The 19792-nt window shown below is 34.5% G+C and overlaps 1 protein-coding gene across 11 annotated transcripts in view; it reads right to left on the reverse strand.

Moving 5' to 3' along the window:
• Window positions 1-19792, reverse strand: part of LCORL (ligand dependent nuclear receptor corepressor like) — a 164193-nt gene that overhangs the window by 71838 nt on the left and 72563 nt on the right. For 10 of the 11 annotated variants that reach the window (XM_072620357.1, XM_072620351.1, XM_072620348.1 and 7 more), the window contains one exon: window positions 813-1064. In XM_072620357.1, coding sequence (XP_072476458.1) covers window positions 813-1064 — 252 coding nt within the window. Of the gene's footprint in view, window positions 1-812; window positions 1065-19792 lie in introns of those variants that run through there. The other variant, XM_072620358.1, reaches the window with a different exon arrangement.

A 19792-nucleotide genomic window follows, 5' to 3' on the forward strand; every position in this document is an offset into this window, starting at 1 on the left:
TAAAACTAAAGCATGTTAGCTATTTTCTATTATTTAAGGGAATATTATCATGATTTTATACATCTGGAGATGGAAAGTATAATGGTCCCTTGCTATTTACAAAACTTCACAGAAAATACTTTTTTCTGCTGTAACCCTGTGTAAAAAGACAATCTTCTTAGTACCCTCCCTCCATATGTGGGAAGAACAAGCAGATGCGTTTGTCTATCCCTCCCTGGCTCCATAATGTGTTTCTTGTCTCAGCTCTGATTCATGAGCTAAGTACAGTCCATGGTAGGAGTGAGGTAACAATTCATTAGCTGAAGTCATCTTTATTTTTTTTCATTTCTTTGTTTTTTTCCTACATTCCTAACTAAACAGCCTTAGGGTAAAGGGCATATTTTTTGGTTCTTTTTTAAACTCCAAATTAACAACACTTAATACAGCACATGTACATGTTCATCACTCATCAGGTGTGCTAATTATTTAAGCTTTTTCTCACTTTTCAATCAGTTACTTGCTTTTGGTTATATTTCTTCTTAATATAGTATGATTATAGTGATAAAATAAGAGGTGATGTTTAATAAAAACTAAATGTGACACTGGTTAGACTATCTGGGAAAGAGACTATCATTCTTTTACCAAATTAATAGTTAAATGAGGGTTTGGCATTGTTTTTACAGGTGCAATTCTCTTGACTACACACTATGGAAAATAAGAGTTGGACATATATTAAATGTGTTATCTATAAACAAGCAAAGAAGAATAACATAAAAAATTTAGATTCCTAAAATAATTACATGTTAGTATATGGTATATTACAAAAGTCTTACCTTGTTGAGTATTTTGTTCTTGAGTTCGATTCACAGTGAGGTCTAGGGGGCCTTCCTGCTCTTCCTGAAGGGAGTTTTCTATTTGATTCATTTGGATACCTTTACATATTAGACTTGGTCCAACTGAACCATTTCTATTCTCTTGAATTTTACCACTTTTTGAAATGTATTCAATTGCAAACTGACGTATCATCTTTTTCATTAATTCCTGAGCAACTAGGGGAATGTTAGGATCACAGTTCTGAGGAAGATCTAGGAAAAAAACATACATATAACAAGCATTAGAAAAGAGAAACATTAACTATTTGTATTTCTGTGTATAGTTTTTCAAAATTACAAATCATGACTAAGAAAAACTTTTTAGAACCAATCCATAGTTATCAATGGTCTCAGAGGCTTGAGTTTTAATTAATTGTATATTAACATATCAACCTAAAACTTGGAATATCTTCATCATATCACCACCATCACTAACACTGTTGTAATCATCAACATTTGAAATCAAGTGTTTTATCACTTTTTAAAGGTTAAAGCAAGAGGACAAATTGGACAGAAATGGAATAGACTATCCAAAGTTTTTCTAAAAAAAAGTTTTCAATAAGTTTCCAAGAAGTACAAATAGCCAATAAGGCTGTTTCTATTGACAACTTTTACAAAAATTATTAGAAGACTCTCCCAGTAAGCATATTACACAAATATAAACATTTTACAAATCAGAAATAAAATGTAATATACTACAAAAATTTCTAAAATTTATCTCAAATTTTAGTGTAAGAAACGAGCATGGAATCTGCATGTAAACTTAATACTCTGTAGAAGTATCAATGAAAATATTCCAAATAATTTAAACTACAATTACTTAACGATAACACTCATCAAACTAGTCAAGAAAAAGTAGAAGGGTTATTAGACAAATAGCCTTTCTCCTCCATATTCCTCAAACCTAATATAGGTTCCTGATAAAATTAATGTCTGTAAGATAAGCAAACTAATACAATAACAAATTAATATGACATAACACAATAAATCAAGCTCCTTGGAATCTTAATCTTAGTTTTTCTATGGTCCATGCCACTAAATTAAAATAACTGAGAAAAAGTATTCTATCATAATCTATAAAACACTGAAGCAGAACTGTTTATAGAGAAGCAATCAAAATTTTACTATTGCAGTTGTAAAGAAGCATCGTTTGTTTTAGGAAAAAAAACTAAACATTCTCCCTGCATGACAATTTACCAAAGTTTCTACACTGATTTTTTTGAAGTTCTTTTCTTCTTATGCATTGCTGTTGGGGCGGAGGGTGAATATCTTCACCTATTTTATTAAAAAATACTATACACAAGAATTGAAATGTTTGTAAATACAAACTTTTCTTATTAAATAGTATAAAATGAGGAAACCAGTGTGGCATTTCTTCTACCTAATGTATCAAAGTAAAAGGCTTTCAAATCAGGTTTTTTTATTTTCCATTTAAACAGCCTATATAAAAACCTATTTGAAAATCATCTGAGTACATTCTGACCCAATTTACAAAACATTTCAGCAAGACATAAACTGCAACTACACTTCAATGACGGGTTAAGAAGTTTTGCCTTGAACTATTGCAATTGGAAGCAAAATCTAGGAGAATACCTAGCAGAAATAATTGGTAAAAGATAACAGGACCTACGGTGCTTTTTGTGTATTTGTTTGGTTATAGCAATGGTGGTAAATGGATTAAATAAGGTAAGTGAAATACCACATCAAAGACAGTTACAGTAATAGAAAAGAGAAAATGGAAAGGAAAAAAGTAAAGGGTGTAATACTAGTTTTTAATCATTCTCCTCCCCCCTCCCTCCAGTTACCAATTGAAGCTAAAGGACAAAAAGCAATATATCTATCTCTTGAAAAATTCTGATGCTGTTAGCTAAGAAAAGGTAACTCATTATAGATTCACAGTTTTTAAAACTCACTTTACTAAGAATCATATACTCTTGTCATTAAAAGTCCCTTGCATAGTCTATCTCAGTAAGAGTAATTTCCCAATTAGTAGTATTTGAAGATATCTTTGGATATTTTCTACTCTCCAATCTGCTTCTCAATGCAAAGAACAATGAAAAATTACATTTTTAATAGGTAAATAGTCATTCATATTGAATGAAACTAAACATTAAATCTGCAGAGAATAGTTAATTTTACTCTCTTCCAAATACTATCACCAATCTAGGACAGTGGAAAGAGTGCTAGTTCTCAAGCCCAAATTCTCATACTTTCTAGATTTTAGTATTACTAGAGGTAAACCAGAGATAAAGTAAGTGATGGAGTTTTCCTATGGATGAAAGATATAATAAGAGAATTCCATATTGCTTAGTTGTATAGCTGTATAGCTAAGCTGTATAACCAGTGTTAAATGACTTCGAGTAATACCAACAAAGATGCTTAACCAAAAGTCTAGGCCAATTTTCCTAATTTGGTTGTAGATACAGATTTATGCCTATCCTCCTGGATTTACTAAGAAACTTTTCCTAGGAAATGGTTAAGGCTGTGACAACTATTATAAATCAATCATGAGCTACTCTAGGGAAACATCTGAACAAGACATAGTATTAAAGGATTACAGGACCAATTCCTTAGTGTTAAAGAAAAGGCCACAATGAAGTTCACTGCTAGGCCATTCATTCAAAGAAGCTGGATGACTAAACAATGAGCTGGTGATGATAGACTGCATTTGTGTATGAATTAGTCATGCTTTCTCAAGGGAAAAAACTTTAGTAAAACCAATATATATGTATATGAGTTACAGGGAGATGATAAGGGCTATCATCTAAAAATAGGATTAATCTATTGCCAAGAATAGGTGAAAATTTATTTTCTTATTTTACCTTTTTTCTGTTTTTCATTTCTATCTAATAACAGAGTAGTGATCAGTCTTGGTGAAAATGGCTGATTAAAGAGGATAAATGGAAAAATGAATTTTTGTTAAAGCACCTAAGTTCTCTTCCAGACACTGTATGAAAACTACTGGGTGTTCATGAAAACAATCCCTATTTAAAATCAAACTAGAGTGGCAAGGGGGTGCAGTGGATAAGAGTGAGGTTGTGGAATCCAGAGAACCTGAGTTCAAATTCATCATTAGAAACTTACTCTGTGACCCCAAGTAAATCACTTAACTCTGTGTGCCTCAGTTTCCTCATCTATAAAATGAGCTGGAGAAGGAAACGGCAAACCACTCTAGTATCTTCGCCAAGAAAACCCTAAATGGGGGTCAAAAAGAGTCAGATCCGACTAATCAACTAAATAATAACAAACATCAGAATGCCAGTGATACTAATGGCTATTCTAAGTCAATAGTTAGAAAATGGGGCAGAGTACTTTGAACACTAGAGTTTATTTGCAAGTAATGTCTTTCAAATTAAATATAAGCATGAAAGAATTCTCCTAATATACAGAATGGGGGTAAAATAGCATAGAATAAGATCCTAGAAAACCCTCAGGGACTTAGAAATAAAAATTCAAATACTTAATGTGCAAAATTTTAACAATATGGAAATACCATGACTTTCAAATTAGCCTTCTTTATTATCTTTACTTTTCCCATTTACCTATAGACATCTGAAAGTGGGTATCTCGTTGCTGTTCTTTTTCTTGGATCTTGTCTCCTGTGAACTACTTTGTCCTCTGACATTCTTACTAGGGCACATGTAATGCTTTCTATGGTATCTGGTTTGGCATATATACATACACACATATATGTGGGCTATTTTCTTCTTTAACCTTCATTTTAAATTTAAGTGCTCATGAACAGACTCACAAGTCATCATGTGTACTCTATACCTAGTCAAGAGCTCATAATTTTTGTATCTTAAGCCTTAGTTAAAAAACACAAATCCTAGTGAAGTGAGCAAAACACGGTAACAGCAACACTGTGTGATGACCAACTTTGAAAGACTTGGCTCTTCTCAGCAATGCACTGATGTAAGTGACTTACCTATTGTCACCTAGTAAATAGCATGGATGGGGTTTGATCCCATAACCCCCAGCAATGCTTTTTAGTTTATTAATGGTGATGCTGTCAAGAATCAGATGATCTTTATATTGTTTTGAAGCATGCGATGCTATTCATTTTAAAATAACCTGATTAGGGTTACAATGGAGTACACCTAATGAATACTTCTGGCCCCTTGGAAAAGTTTTAGGAGTCTAACAGCAGAAGCAACAAAACTTAAGCTTTCTTAGAGTTCTCAATCATCATAGCACACAAGAAGAGATGGCTCAACTGCCACAATAAAACTCAAACTAATGAATTCACCACATCCTTCTTCCTCCTCTATAGTAATTAAGTTCACTTATAGTAAAGAAAGAAAAGAACCATCAGAGAGAAAGTACTTTTTTTTAAAGCTATCTCATACATAAAAAACATGAATGAGAAAATACCATGGAAAGGAACAGTTTAACAAACAAATAAAGTGTCAGATGATCAATAACTTTAGGGACTTCACATTCTCCATCATGACAGTGGTATCTTTTGAAAGCATACTGTTTTATACCTATCTTACTTGATATATTAACAAAGGATCACTGAAAAAAATTATCTCTAGAATTGCCTCTATCGAGGAATCATAATAAATGATATTCAACATGATGCAAGAAGATTTCAAGGACTCATCTTGGTCCAAAGTCAATTTTTTCTGGTATTCAATAAGTTCTCGCATACACTATATCTTTCAAGCAACTCTAAGACTGTGATGAAATGTTTCTGTGGGAGGGTTTTGGGCAGAAAATAGTATGTTTATTTCCTTTCTCATTATTTTCATCCTCAACATATATGCAAATTATGCTTAAAGATTTTATAGAGGTGAGAAAGAAGAAAAATGGGTCCACAGTTGAAATGTTCTCTCAATTACTGGCACAAAATTCAAATGGAAAAGAAACATCCTAGAGTTTGTAAGGTTCTCTAGGTACTCCAATTAGTGGATGATACACTCTTCACTAAAACACACGATCACTCAAGAGATTAGCCTAATAATCTATATAAACAACAGCTAGATTAAAAAAAATTCACGGCAACTATTCCAAACTTCCTCTTTCTTCAGGCCTTCCATAATACTTCTATACCCTCACTTCTCCACAGAAGATCTCACCTCAAACTTTATTCAGAAAAAAAATGCTCTTCTTTATGAGCTACTTCTTTTCCCTTACTCTAAACCTCAAAACCTCTTAATATTATTTGTAGCCTTATAGCCTCTCTTTGTAGCCTTGATTTCATCCTCTATCTTTTATAGCAGTTTGACTCCAGAATTGAGAAATCTGCTCTATCCCACATTCAATCTCTTCCTATCTACCAGTTTCTTTTACGCTGTCTACAAAGATGCCCATTATCAACCCTATGCTCAAATTATTGTTACAACTTTCATATAACTACCAGAATATTCCTAGTTGGTGTCCCTTTCTCAGACATTTCTCCTCTCTAATCCAAATTCCATACAGCTGCCAAAGTGATATTTCTAAAGTACAGGTCTGACCGGAAGCTCCAGTGGTTCACTACTGAACCCTGTTCAGCATTTACTTCAAAGTCCAGCTCTACCCTACCTTTGCAGGATTTTTACACTTCACTCCCCTTTGCGTACTCAAAGTTACAAACAAATTAGCCAACTTATGGTCCTTCATTCAAAACACTAAATACTTTTGCAAAAGCTGTTCCCACGTCCTTCCTCACCTTGCCTCTTAGAATCTCTACCTTCCCTTTCAAGGTTCAGTTCAAGTGACACCTTTTACAAGTGACCTTTCTTGCTCTGCACCAAGATGCAGAATTATTTTGTAATTCTAAATTTATATAGCTATGTGTTATACGTATAGCTATATAAATATAGTACCGATGACATGTAGGTTGCTGTTTCTCCTATTTGTGCCAAAAGGGATTTCACTTACGGAAAATATTTCTGTATCTGCAACATCTACCATGATGCCAAAAAGAGAGCAAGTAGACCATGACATGTAATTAGATAGTACTTTGGGTTAGTAGGCTAGATTTTATTTTGAATACTGTTCTGTGCTTTCAATAATTCCAAATTGCTTCTTGACCTGAAAAAGCATACATTCAAATGGATCTGTGGTTTTATCAGTTTAAGAGCTGCTTCCAACAATAGTAGGTATTACACCTGCCCAACCTGTGCACTTCTTGTACACGTTTCCCCAAAGTTCAAAAAAGGGGGTCTACCCCACATGCCAGAAGCCCTGCTCACTTTCTCCTGATGTTATGAGGGTACCAGTATTGTACTCTGACTATCTTCACCTGTCCTTGCTCTAACCATATGACCAGAACACCTTCTCTTTCCTTCATAATGTCCCCTTATTATTATTCTTTGGAGTTCCCCACTGGCTATACATGCCAGACTGCCCATATACACTTTGTGCCTCTTGGTGGTCTTCTGTGTACTGCTCATCTTCAGGTATTCTGAAGGAGTGATTTTTCTAGGTCTAGCTGAAATGCTTTTATTGACAAGCCTTTCCTGTCACTGGAAGCTTGGAGTCCTTTGCAATTTCCCAAAAGAAACCCAGTCTGCTCTCTTCCTTTCTTTTTAATGTTGGAGTCATTTCAATGACCATTCATATTGCCTATCCAAGATGTATATCCTTTTGGGCAAGCTCCATAAGGTGTCAATTCAGTTACAAATTGTAACCTGGACAACATGCACTCTCTATTTATTTGGTCTTTTCTTTGTGGCTGGTTGGATTTGTTACCTCTGATTATTACCAGTGTTATCTTAGGCATGTCAAAATATCCCCGAGTCTCAGTTTTTTTATCTCTAAAACAAAAGACTTGGATGGCATCTTCCAATTGGAAATGGCCTCCAATTTTCTAGATCTAGATCTATGATTCTATGAACTACTATAAATACCCACATTACAGAGACTGAAATGAAAAGACAGGGGAAGAGAAATTTATTGGATGGGAAAGGGAGAGGAAGAATGATAATAAGGGAGCACAACAGTCTAAATAAGAAGGGACAAGAATCTGAACTAACATAGAAGTTGTTTTAAGAGTGAAGGGGAAGGATACAAGAGATGCTGTGGAGGAAGATATGAATTGGATATTTGGGGTGAGCTAGAGGAGCTGAAGATAATGTTGTTGTGAACCTGGGTGACTGGACAGATGGTGGTAGGTATGACAGAGAGAAATTCAAAGAGGGATAGATTTTTGGGGGAAAATGAAATCTGTTATGGATATGATGAGTTTAAAATGCTTATGGCACAGCCAGTTTAAAAAAACTCTAACCCTAACCCTAACCTAATAGGCAGCTGGTGATGTACAACTTAAGCTGAGGAGAGAGAGAAAAGCTGGATATATAGCTCTAGGAATCAACAGCATAGCATTAAACCAAAGCTAATTATTCCAAGTCAAAGACAAAGTAACAGAAGAAATAAGTACATTTAAAAGGTAAAATGGGTAATGGAGAGGGTCTTAAAGAAAGCTTAGTGCCTACGGACTATCTTTGTGAAAATACTATGTCATAACCTACTTACTATAATAAGATGCAAAGTAAAGAAGGGGATCATAGGCCAGAAGGAATAATTTAGACATGCAGTAACCATTCACCAATACAGGGGCAGCAAAACTTCTTTATTTACCAAGCCTCTTAACTTTTGATGTTCTAATATTGATAATTTGATTGTTACTAATGCTTTATCCTGTGTGATTATGTATGGAGAAAAAGAAAAATCGTACTAGAATGAATGGATGAGAAAACTAGAGTCAGAGATAATTAATTTCCAAAGGAATAATGATTTTACATAAGAATTTTCCTTTAACTGTATATATCAAAACTCAAAAACAGCAAACTGTTATGAATACTGGGGCTATGTCATAGAAGGGCTACCCCCCACACATTGGAGTTTAGTGGAGCTGAATGTCTTCTACTGCTGTAGAAAACATCATGTCAGCAAAAGTCAGAATAAGTAAACAACCTAGGCTCTAAATGTAGGAAAACTTCCATGGCCCTTCAAGAGTTGCAGTCACAAATATAATAAAGTAACAGTATTCCTTTGGAACTTACCACTGACTACTTTCCTTTGTGCAAAATTATGTTCTGTAACAGACTTCTGTGAGAGAGACTGATTTTAATGCTTAGCTGGATCTCGTGCCCATTATTTTGCTTCCTCAGCAAAAATACTCCTTACTACTCAGTGATAACTTTTTAACCCATGTAGAAAGCAGTTGATGGGTTAACATTCATCCCTACCAGTTAACACTGACAAAATCTTGGAAACCACACTAATGGGTTGATGGCTGAAAACTGCCTAGTGATCTGGCCACTGTGATGTTCTAAGCAATGCCAATGATCTTCGGACAGATGTCAACTGATATATTCAAAAGCAGCTTATAAAAGAAAGAACGAATACTGCATGGTAGACAATGTTGGCAAGTAAAATCTAAAATTATTGTGATGTTCACACAATGTTGCAAGATGTTATATGACAGTTTAGCATTTCTAAAAATACAACTGGTTTTATGTATTGTACTTATTCTTGGTGTAGACACCACATAGAATCAATTCTGTCCTTTGCAGTTCAGGACTAAATAACACTGAAGTTTTAAGTGATAAAATATCAAGGAAAGACATGGTATAAGGAGAAGTTTGCTATGCAGGTACAAATTCTCTTCATTTGTTGATCTGTTCTTAAGATTTTCTATGCTTATGTTTATGTACAGTGCAAAATATCATTTGCTTGTCTTGTTCCTTTTCTTTTAATGTGATGTGACTAAGCATCCATGCAAAAGAGTTTGGTATACACTACACACAAGAGCTCAGGCATGTATTTAAACTAAAATTAAGAAAAATTACACATATCTGAAAGGTTTTCCTGTATTTTCCTTCCTCTCAATTCTTGAGCAGGGCTCAAGAAGCATTAGGAAATTTATTCTCAAAAGGAAAAAACTATAGGTAATATAGAGTAATGTTGTATGTCTGTACCTTTCAGGAAAGTCTTCTTTAAAGATTAACAGTCTTCCATTTATTTTAGTCCGACTACATAGCATGACTATAGTGAAAATGTACTCTATAGGAAAGTATATGTAGAACCTATACAGAATTGTATGCAGTCGTGGGGAGGGAGGGGGGGAATTGGGGGTAGGTGTGGGGGGGATAAAATCCCAATTGTATGGCAGTGATTGTTAAACATTAAAAAATAATAATAATAAAATAAAATAAATATATAAAAAAAAGAAAAAAAAAAGATTAACAGTAAAAGGTGAAAGAAATTGTACTACACTGTTTTCCCACACTTTGCCCTACTGAGATAGGCAGAAACACTTAATACATACTTATATGGATTACATTTTCTGAAATGTTTAGAAGATGATCTCTCAAGGTCACTTCCAGTTCTGATTTTAATATAAATAAATAAATAAAAGCCTTTGCCTCCTCTACCTTTGACCTCCAACCCTAAATAATTTTGCTTCTTCAAAGGCAATCTCAAAGTGATCTGAACTTTCTCCTCTCCAACCTCTTATACCACCTAATGAAATTATTCCTCTCTTTTGTTATCCAACTGCCTATTTTGCAGACAAATTTCTCCAGAAGTGCTCACTTACAGTATAACTGTAAAGTCAGCACTGTCTCTGATATAGCATGTCATCCTCCATAACATTCAGGTTCCTTATGATAAACAAAGGACGGAATATTCTGCTGATAAAGGATAATTATTAAATTTCATTTTAGTCAATAAAATTCACCAACAACTAAATATTCTTTACCATTTTCAGGTGCAAACAGAAAAATTAATGGATGTGTACGACAGCATAGCGGTTATTTTTAATTTAAATCTTGGCTTGCATTGGGGAACAACAAACTAGGTTTGAAATCCCTAAACAGACAGCACATTTTTTTTTTCAAAAATTGATTTATTTTTAGTTTTCAACATTCACTTTTATAAAATTTTGAGTTCTAAATTTTTTCCTTTTCCCTCCCTTCCCCAGGATGGCGTACAATCTGATATAGGATATAAATGTACAATCAGACTAAACATATTTCCACGTTAGTCACGTTATGAAAAAAAAATCAGAAAATGGAAAAACTACAAGACAGACAAAAAAAAAAGAGAGAAAAGGATATCCTTCAACCTGCATTCAGACTCCATAGTTCTTTTTCTGAGTGTGGATAGCATTTTCCATCATGAATCTTTTGGAATTGTCTTAGATCATTGCATTGCTGAACTAAGAACTAAGTCTATCAAAATTGATCATCATGCAAATACTGCTGTTACTGTTAGACAGTACATTCTTTAAACCCATGGATTACATTTGTATCTCAAGGGCCTACCAGAGTATACACTTAGTTATATTTCTATTACATAAAATTACAAATCTTTCCCAAAAAATCCCTAACAAAACAATTTTGTGGGAATAGCACCTATTAACTAATATCAATAGAAACTCTCAGTCACTATCTGAAACTTGAAAGCTGGAGCTAAAAAGAGATCTTAGCTCCTTTTCCATAGGAAGACAGAATGAATATTATTATTACTATTGATAGTAAGATATATCATCTAATAGGCATATAGAATTTTGAAGAGGCATGTTTCATATTTGTTGGGGTAAGTAAAATAGTTATCATCTCTATTTTACATATAAGGAAAGGCAAGAATCTATCACATAGTTAATTTTTTTTTGTTTATTCATTTTTTTGGTCATATCTGACCCTTCATGACCCCATTTGGGATTTTCTTAGCAAAGATATTGGAATGGTTTGCCATTTCCTTCTCCAGCTCATTTTATGGATGAGGAAACTGAGGCACACAGGATTAAGTAATTTGCCAAAGGTCACAAAGCTAGTAAGTGTCTAAGGCCACAGTTGAACTCAGGAAAAGGAATCTTCCTGACTTCAGGCCTGGCACTTTATACACTGTGCCATGAAATCCTACATCTGGTGTTTTTAAGACCAGTATGCATCTCCCACTGTATCATAAAGCCACTCAATAAAAATTCTTAGTTTTTTCTCTCACTCAATTTTAGAGGCAACTAAGATTTTAAGAAGTATATATTAGCAGAGAATTCTGGGAAGATGGCAAAATAGGTCACAATATTCCAAGCTCTCAAGATTTTCCTCCACAAAAGAGATGAAAGAGTGCCTCAGGGTCAACACAGAGCCAATAAAAATAAAGTACAGTAAGGGCAGTAGGGTCCTTCAGGAAGAACTGAAGAAGATCTGAAGAAAAATGCCAGTGTGAGGTTTTGTCCCTATGAAGAGTAAACACCTCCAGGATGCAACAAGCTGCAAGACTTGGGGTTAGCTGGGATGGAAGGCTGCCTCAACCTCAGTTACAGGAACTTTTACCTCACAGATAGTGAAGGGAGATGGGCGTCTGAGCCTGGGAAGACAGAGGAAACCTCTGCTCACAACAAACACCAGATCCAGCTGCGCTACAGGGACACTGCTGGCTGTGGGTCTTTACAGAAGGCTGGAGGTTTTGGTTTTCGGTTCAAGGTCACAAGTGAGAATTGAAGGAGGATCTGAGGCCAGAGGCACCATCCCCCATACCCCAGGCCTAGAGGTGATTACAAAAACTAAACTATTACCAAAAAAACCCAAAAAACAAAACAACAACAACAACAATAAAAAAAAAAAAAACACCAAAAGATGCACAGGCAAAGGAGAAAGAGTCTAATCATAAAGTTATTATGGGAATAGAGAAGACTGGGGTTCATCCTCAGAGGGTACTGAAACAAAGACACCCCCTTCTAACCCACAGAGTAATGTCAAATGGTCACCTGCCCAAAAAGAATTCACAGAACTTAAAAAAAAACAACTAAAAATCAAATGAGATTGATGAAAAACTCAAAAAAAGTAATGATCCAAGAAAAACAAGAAGATTATTAAAAGAAAATCAAACAATTAGAAAAGGAGATCCAGAATCTTAAGAAAATGACTCCCTCAAAATCAGAATTGGGCAAAGGGAAGCCAGTAAAGTTAAAACAGATGAAGAAATAATAAATTAAAATATAAAGAATGAAAAAGTAGAAGAGACTGTGAAACACCCCATAACAAAACAGATCAAGAAAACATAATAACCGAACTACCTGAAAGTTGTGATAAAAAAAAAGAATCTTGACACAATAATACAAGAAATAGTTTTAAAAAAAGAATCTTAGTACAATAAAAGAAAATTGGCCTGAAGCCAATTGGCCTGAAGAACAAGAATGGAAGGAGAAACAGAAAAAAATCCACCCATCACCAACTCAAAGAGATCCTATGAGGAAAACCCAGAAGAATATTATAGTCAAATTCTAAAATCCTCAAGGACAAAATATTACGAGCAACAAGAAAAAAATTTACATATAGTGGTGCCACAATTAGAATTACACAAGACCTAGCTGTGGCAACACTAAAAGACCACAGATCTTGGAACACCATATACTGAAGAGCAAAAGAACCGGGTTTCCAGCCTAAAATATCACACTCAAGCAAAGCTTAGCAAATCTGTGAATGAAAAAAAAGGATATTTAATGAATTGTCAGATTTTCAGGACTTTGTTAGAAAAAAAAAAAACCAAACCCTGAACTTAATAGAAGATTTGACATAAAAGAGCCAGGAGAAACATATGGTATATACCAAAAGACCAATTACAAGGGACTCAATAAGTACAGACTATTTACCTTTGTAAAACCTAGGTCTAAGATTGCTATTAGTAAGTGGGTAGTTCATAAGAAAGATTGCAGTAGACCTGAACATGATACAACTTCAAAAAGTAAAACTGTTCAGAAACAGTTAAAAATAGCAATCATCTTATAAAAATGAGGTGACAGAGGAACAACCGATACAGAGGAATTAGATGAGGGAGGAGGGCTGATAGCTCTGGAATTTACTTTCTTCTACTTTCATTTGGGAATAGGTTTAAGAGGGAACATCAAGGGAATACATCTAGAAGAGTATAAGTTTTCTAAATTTAGAAAGAAATAAAATGTTAAGGGGATAGAGAGGGGGGAGAGGATAAGGGGGGACATCTTTAGAGAGGAGGGTGAGGGAACTGGTCAAAGTGGCACATAAAAGGGTGTTTAGATTTAAGGAAATGGGAGAGTAAGGGAGGGATCCTTGAGGAAGGGGTAGGTTAAGTAATAGGAGGGTAAGGTAGTGGGTAGAATTAAAGGAGAGGAGTTAGGAGGGACAGGAAATAAGAGGCATGACAAACACAAAAATAAAGATCAGGAGTGGAATCCATTAGGGAAAGTGTATGTTTATACATGCATATATATGTATATCTTCCTATATAAACCCATACATACATCTATGTATACATTTATATCTATATATAAATATACCCAGGTTTAATTGCAGCCTTTGGGGAGGAAGCAAGGAGGAAAAAAAGAATAAAGTAGAAAGTGTACAGTAGAGAACAAAAGAAAACCTACAATGAAGCAAAGAAAAGATGGATAGCTCTCAATATAGCATATAGTATTTATTATATAGGCTTTCTTGAAATGGAAATTTATCGCTATATATTTTGAATTGTCTCATGTTTTGCTGTGCATGACGTTTTTTTCTTTTCTTATTGTATATTTATTTTAATATTTATATTTGTTTCTTTTGCTTTTTGTGCTATGTATTTAGATTTTATTATTTAAGTCTACCTAAAGTTAAAAAAAAATTACATATTAGCAATAGGACCCACATGTTTAAGGTCCTCTGATCATAGCATGTTTCTCCTCCTTCAAGCAGGATATACTTGATATGCCTATCTTTATACCTATGTTTACATTCTGCTGCCACAGGGAGAAAAGCAATGTATGTCTATATTAGTTAATCTAAAAGACAACTGAAGTTCTCTGGATCATAAACCTGTAATGTTACAGCAACCACAGATGTACCATTACTTGTTCTTCTGTAAGTCCATCACTAAAATAGTCAGGGATCCTTGGTGTTATTCCAATCATATCCCAAAAACTGATATGCCAAAAAGTTCAGCTTCTCAGGTGAAATGGACTTCCTATTTTTTACACATAAACATTCACACAAACATACACACATGCACATACTTATTGATCTTGATTCTTGATCTAGTCTTTCTTTTAGCTAGATCAAAGTTTTCTGGGTCATTTGCTAGAAGATTCTCTCCTGCAGCTTCTTCTATTGATGCTGAGCTATGAGAAAAGATTTGGCCTTTGTGGAGAAGCTGGAATATCTGATGTAGAGTCAGAAGACCCACGTCCCAGATCTGCCTTTATGAAATATATAACTTCAGGTAAATCACCCTCTTGGTCTGTTAAAGAGGCCTATTTACTCAGTGGGCGTTACCTCCCTCTAAGTGAATACCTGAAAAAGTCAAGGTCCCCCACTGCATCCTGGGCCGTCTCCAGTCATCCTGATGAATATCTGGTCACTGGATCCAGATAGCTTAGGACGAGAAAGTGAGGCTGGTGACCTGCACAGCCCTCCTTCACTTAAAAAAAAGTCTAGTGCAAGTCATGTCATCATTTCTCTGATATCATGGTCTTCTTCAAAAATGAAGGATGAATACAACAACAACTCGCTACTTCATCTATAAAATGGGGGATACAGCTTTTGCACAGGTTTATGAAGAAGTACTTTTTAACTATTAAGAACTACAATATATAAGAGCAGCAGCAGCAATAGTAGCAGTAATTAGTAAGCATGACAGTATTATAAGTCAATGAAAATATAAGAATAAACATGTTCAGGCTTAACAAGCACTGAAGCCTGTGAGAACAACAAGGCATGCTCATGTGGTTGTTAATTATTATTTTATAATGGGGCAGTGAATAACTTGGATTTTAAAGTTATTTGGTTTGTGAGGCAGTAAAATTATTGGTCCAAGTTACATTCATTATTTCTAACAATTTTCTACTTGTGAATATCTTCTGACTTACTTGTTTTGTTTGAACAAGTTTAAAAACACTAGATTCAATTTTTTAAAAAATTTTGTTTCAGAACATTAAACCCAATTCTTACCCTGTAGTGGTTCAAAAACAAAGTTCTCAGATGCATACATACTTTTATTAATAATTTATTTTTGTCATTGTACCTCTTCAACGATCAGCTCAGGCACAAGCACTCATATCACGGCTTTCCTGACACTTCCCATTTTCCAATCTTCCCCCAAACTCATAAAAGTGACCTTTCCTTCCTGATATTTCTTATGGAACTCTGCCTGGTTCTGTAATTTATATTTACTTCCACCCCTTCTACTTCTTTTTACTTCCATGTCTTTTCTTTCTCCTTGTAAGTAGAGTAACAAGTCTATCATTGTACCCTTAGACTTCCTTGGACTCACAGTCAAATGATGTCTGGAATTTGTTGCAGAATTATAAATCTCATATTTTTTTCCAGGAATTGTGCTGACAGTGTCATTACAGCTACCACTGGTTCTTCAGCAGTCAGTCAATAAACATTTACTGAGTGCTGATTATGTGCCAGGCGTTGAGTTAAGGAGGAAAAAGACAGTCTCTACCCTTGAAGAGCTCACAATCTAATGGGAAGACAACAAGAAGACAAATATATACAAACAAGCTATATTCAGGATGAACAGGGAGTAAATGAGAGGGAAGACAGAGAATTAAGAGGAATTATGACAGGCTTCTGGTAGAACATAAGATTTTACTTGGAATTTAAAGGAAGCCAGGGAACAACCACACAGAGATGGAGGGAGAGTATTCCAAATATAGGCAAGAAACTATGTTATGAAGAATTTTGAAAGCCAGAAGATTTTGTATATAATCCCAGAGGCATGAAGGAACCCCTGGTGTTTATTACAAACAGTAATTACTATAGGACAGTCTCCCAAGCCGTGTTTAGGCAAGTTTCACAATAATTTCTATTCCAATGGAATTTCTCTCAAAAATATTAGATTTGAAATAATTCACATATCCAAAGAAGAATAGGTTTGGACTCATGTAGACTTGAGGTATGCTATGGGCTATGACACTCTAAAAGGACTAAGCAATATCACACACTAGTCTAGGGCTTCAGGAAAAGGCAGGGGTTGGTGCCAATAAGTAAATTACACACACAAAGATGTATGCTTGCTGACCAGAGTCAGGTGGGGGAAGAGCAAGGAGAGGGAGAGCAAAAGAAATAATCTTTACTTCTTCCCTCTGAAAAAACTGTAACTTCAGTCACCAAGTCAAACAAGTCTAATTCCTTGTTCACTTGACAGGCATTCTTCAAATGAAGTTGGCAAGAGCAGCGGCAGCTCTTATACCATGAGAATCTTCCTGTTCACATATTAGTTATCTCCAAACTTCCCATGGCATGATCTTAACTCTCACTACTTCACTGTCACAGTATCTTTTCTAACTTAGTAATGACCTAATTTGTAATTACAGCTACATTACTACATTGTAATGCTCAGAATGTAACAATTCTCCAAATGCAGTCACACCAGAAGGGACTAGACCTGGATATTATACTTCTCAAAGCAATTTCTTAAGATCACGTTGGCATTTTTTGGTTGCCATATCATACTCATCCTCGTATAAGAACTTGTAGTCTAGTAAAAGTTCCTGAATGTTTTCATACAAAATGTTCTAAACCCATGTACCCATCCTATCAAGTTGATTTTCCATTTCTGAATCTTTCCCTCCCCTATTTCCCCATCTAGAAATTGATTCCTTATAAAAAGGAATTTTTGAAAAAGCCAAAAAGGCAGCTCAACAAAATTATAACCAACACATCAACTAAGTAACAGGACATGCAATGTTCCATACCAGCAGTCCCATACTTCTGCAAAGAAAGGAGAGAGGTGTGCTTTCACACCTCTTCTCTGGAGACAAGCTTGGTCATTAATTAGTGTCCAATTTTGTTTTGCTCTTTCCAGTTATTCTGTTGTACTTATGTGTGGTCCTGGTTATGGGAAGGTGGTTTTCTGAAACAAAGATTTTAGATATATCCCTTTTAAATTTCATTTTATTCATCTGACTCGACATTCTCACCTATTGAAATCTTTTTTGGATCCTCAATTGAAGGTTATCTATAAGGTTGCTTTATAGCTCTAAATCTTATACTCTTGAGCTATATCCAGTGCAATGAAGTTACAAGAATTAGGTTCTGGTTCAGTTATGAAAAAGACTTTTCTAGTAACTAGAATTTCCTAAAATGGAAAAGGATGTCCCATAATGTAAAATTCACAGATATTCTGGAACTGGATGACAACCTGGTGGTGATGATGATCTTTCAAGCACAAAATTTGTAAAAATAATATTATTATGCTGTAAAAGGTGACAATTATGAAGGCAGAGAAATAACACAGACATGTGAATTGATGCAAAATAAAATAAGCAGAACCAGGAAAACAATATACACAATGGCTATTGACAATTAAAGTATAAAGAGTCATAAAACTGAACAATGCACAACTATAATGAACTAAGCGTGCCCCATAGAGATGAGAAAACATAATAATAACTACCATTTGTATAGTACTTTAAGGTCTGTATAATGCACTTTCCAAATATTTCAAATGAGAAAACTGAGACAGAGAGCAGTTAAGTGATTTGTACAGAGCCACACAGTTAATAAGAATCTGAGGCCAGGTTTAAACTTAGGTCTTACTGACTCCAAGTCTGATATTCTATCCACTGCACCATGTAGTTACCTCAAATAATGGCTTTTGATAATAACTCTTAAGATTTGCAAAGCACTTTACAAATATTATCTCATCTTCCAAATAACCCTAGGAAGGAGGTGGTATTTTTATCCCAAGTTTACAAATGAGGAAACTGGAAACATGGGAGATTCTAGATGTAGAATACTATATTGCTGCCAAATTAAGAGTTTTCCTGAACTGTTTACTTCAAAATCTTTGCTACAAAGGAAGTTTACTGGGGAGGACAAGGGCATATTCAGAAATAAATAAAAACAAAAAGAATCTATATAAATCTAAACATTTTTCATTTTCTAAGAGATCACAAAGAAATTGATCAAATGAGATTACACATAAAGTATTTTGTAAAGATTAGAAGTATATGTAAGCATTAAATGTTAATTATTATTCTTGCACCTATGGTTTTATTTTATCCAAATGAAAAACAATTGATGATACTTGCTACTGAAAGAAAAAGCAATAAAAACTAAGAAAACTTTTAAAATTTTGTAAATGGCCTATTGTTCATTTACAGTAATCAATATAATAAAAAGTAATCTATTATTATCTGTGAAAGTATAGAAAAATTGGCTTTGGAATCACAATAGATTAAAACTCTAAAGGTCTCTGTGAGTTGTGATTCACAAAATACCCATAGATATTAAATAAGGAAATAACAGATACGTAAAGGAATTTGATTTTTCCTAACTAGGTGTAGGGAAACACTCCAAAAAAGGTAGAAGCACTGATCTCTAAGATTTCACTGCTACAGGAATCTCCTTTTATCAATAACAGCATGGTATCTTCTCTGAAACTTATAATCTTGAAGAACTGATTAGAACACTCAGAGGTTCAATGTCCTAACCAGGACAGCAAAAGAATAACTTGAACCAGATCTTCCTGACTTTGAGGCCAGTTCTCTCTATTCACCATATTGTCACTCAGAGTGAGAAACATTTTTACAAATGTATGAATCCTTTTATAGACTGTACGGTTAAGTGGATTTTTCAATCCTGATGAAGGGGGATTAATCACATGAATAATCTGGTCTGAAATATGTTTCAAAATGCAATTTTACTTTGAATATATTATGTCCAAATTTCTAGAAATTTATAACATTTTACTCAAAGTAATATTAGACAACTTTATTCAGGAGGATCAAGAAAAGCATTTCCCACTTCTTATCACCTTTCCTTGCGAAATACTTGGAAACTGGCAATTATCACTTTTCAAAATTTTGCACTTATTTCTAAAGCTGTTCTCTTAGAGCCAGAGAAGTTTCTGACTTATACTTTTTCCTTTCTGGGAAAACTGTGTGCCTAATGAGAGAGAAGTAGTCCAACTTTAATAGTTCACCTTAATCAACTACCTGTAACAACTGTCCCCAATTTGCCACATCCGAAGGACAG

Source organism: Notamacropus eugenii, chromosome 6 (assembly GCF_028372415.1).
Source record: "Notamacropus eugenii isolate mMacEug1 chromosome 6, mMacEug1.pri_v2, whole genome shotgun sequence".
NCBI lineage: Eukaryota > Metazoa > Chordata > Mammalia > Diprotodontia > Macropodidae > Notamacropus > Notamacropus eugenii.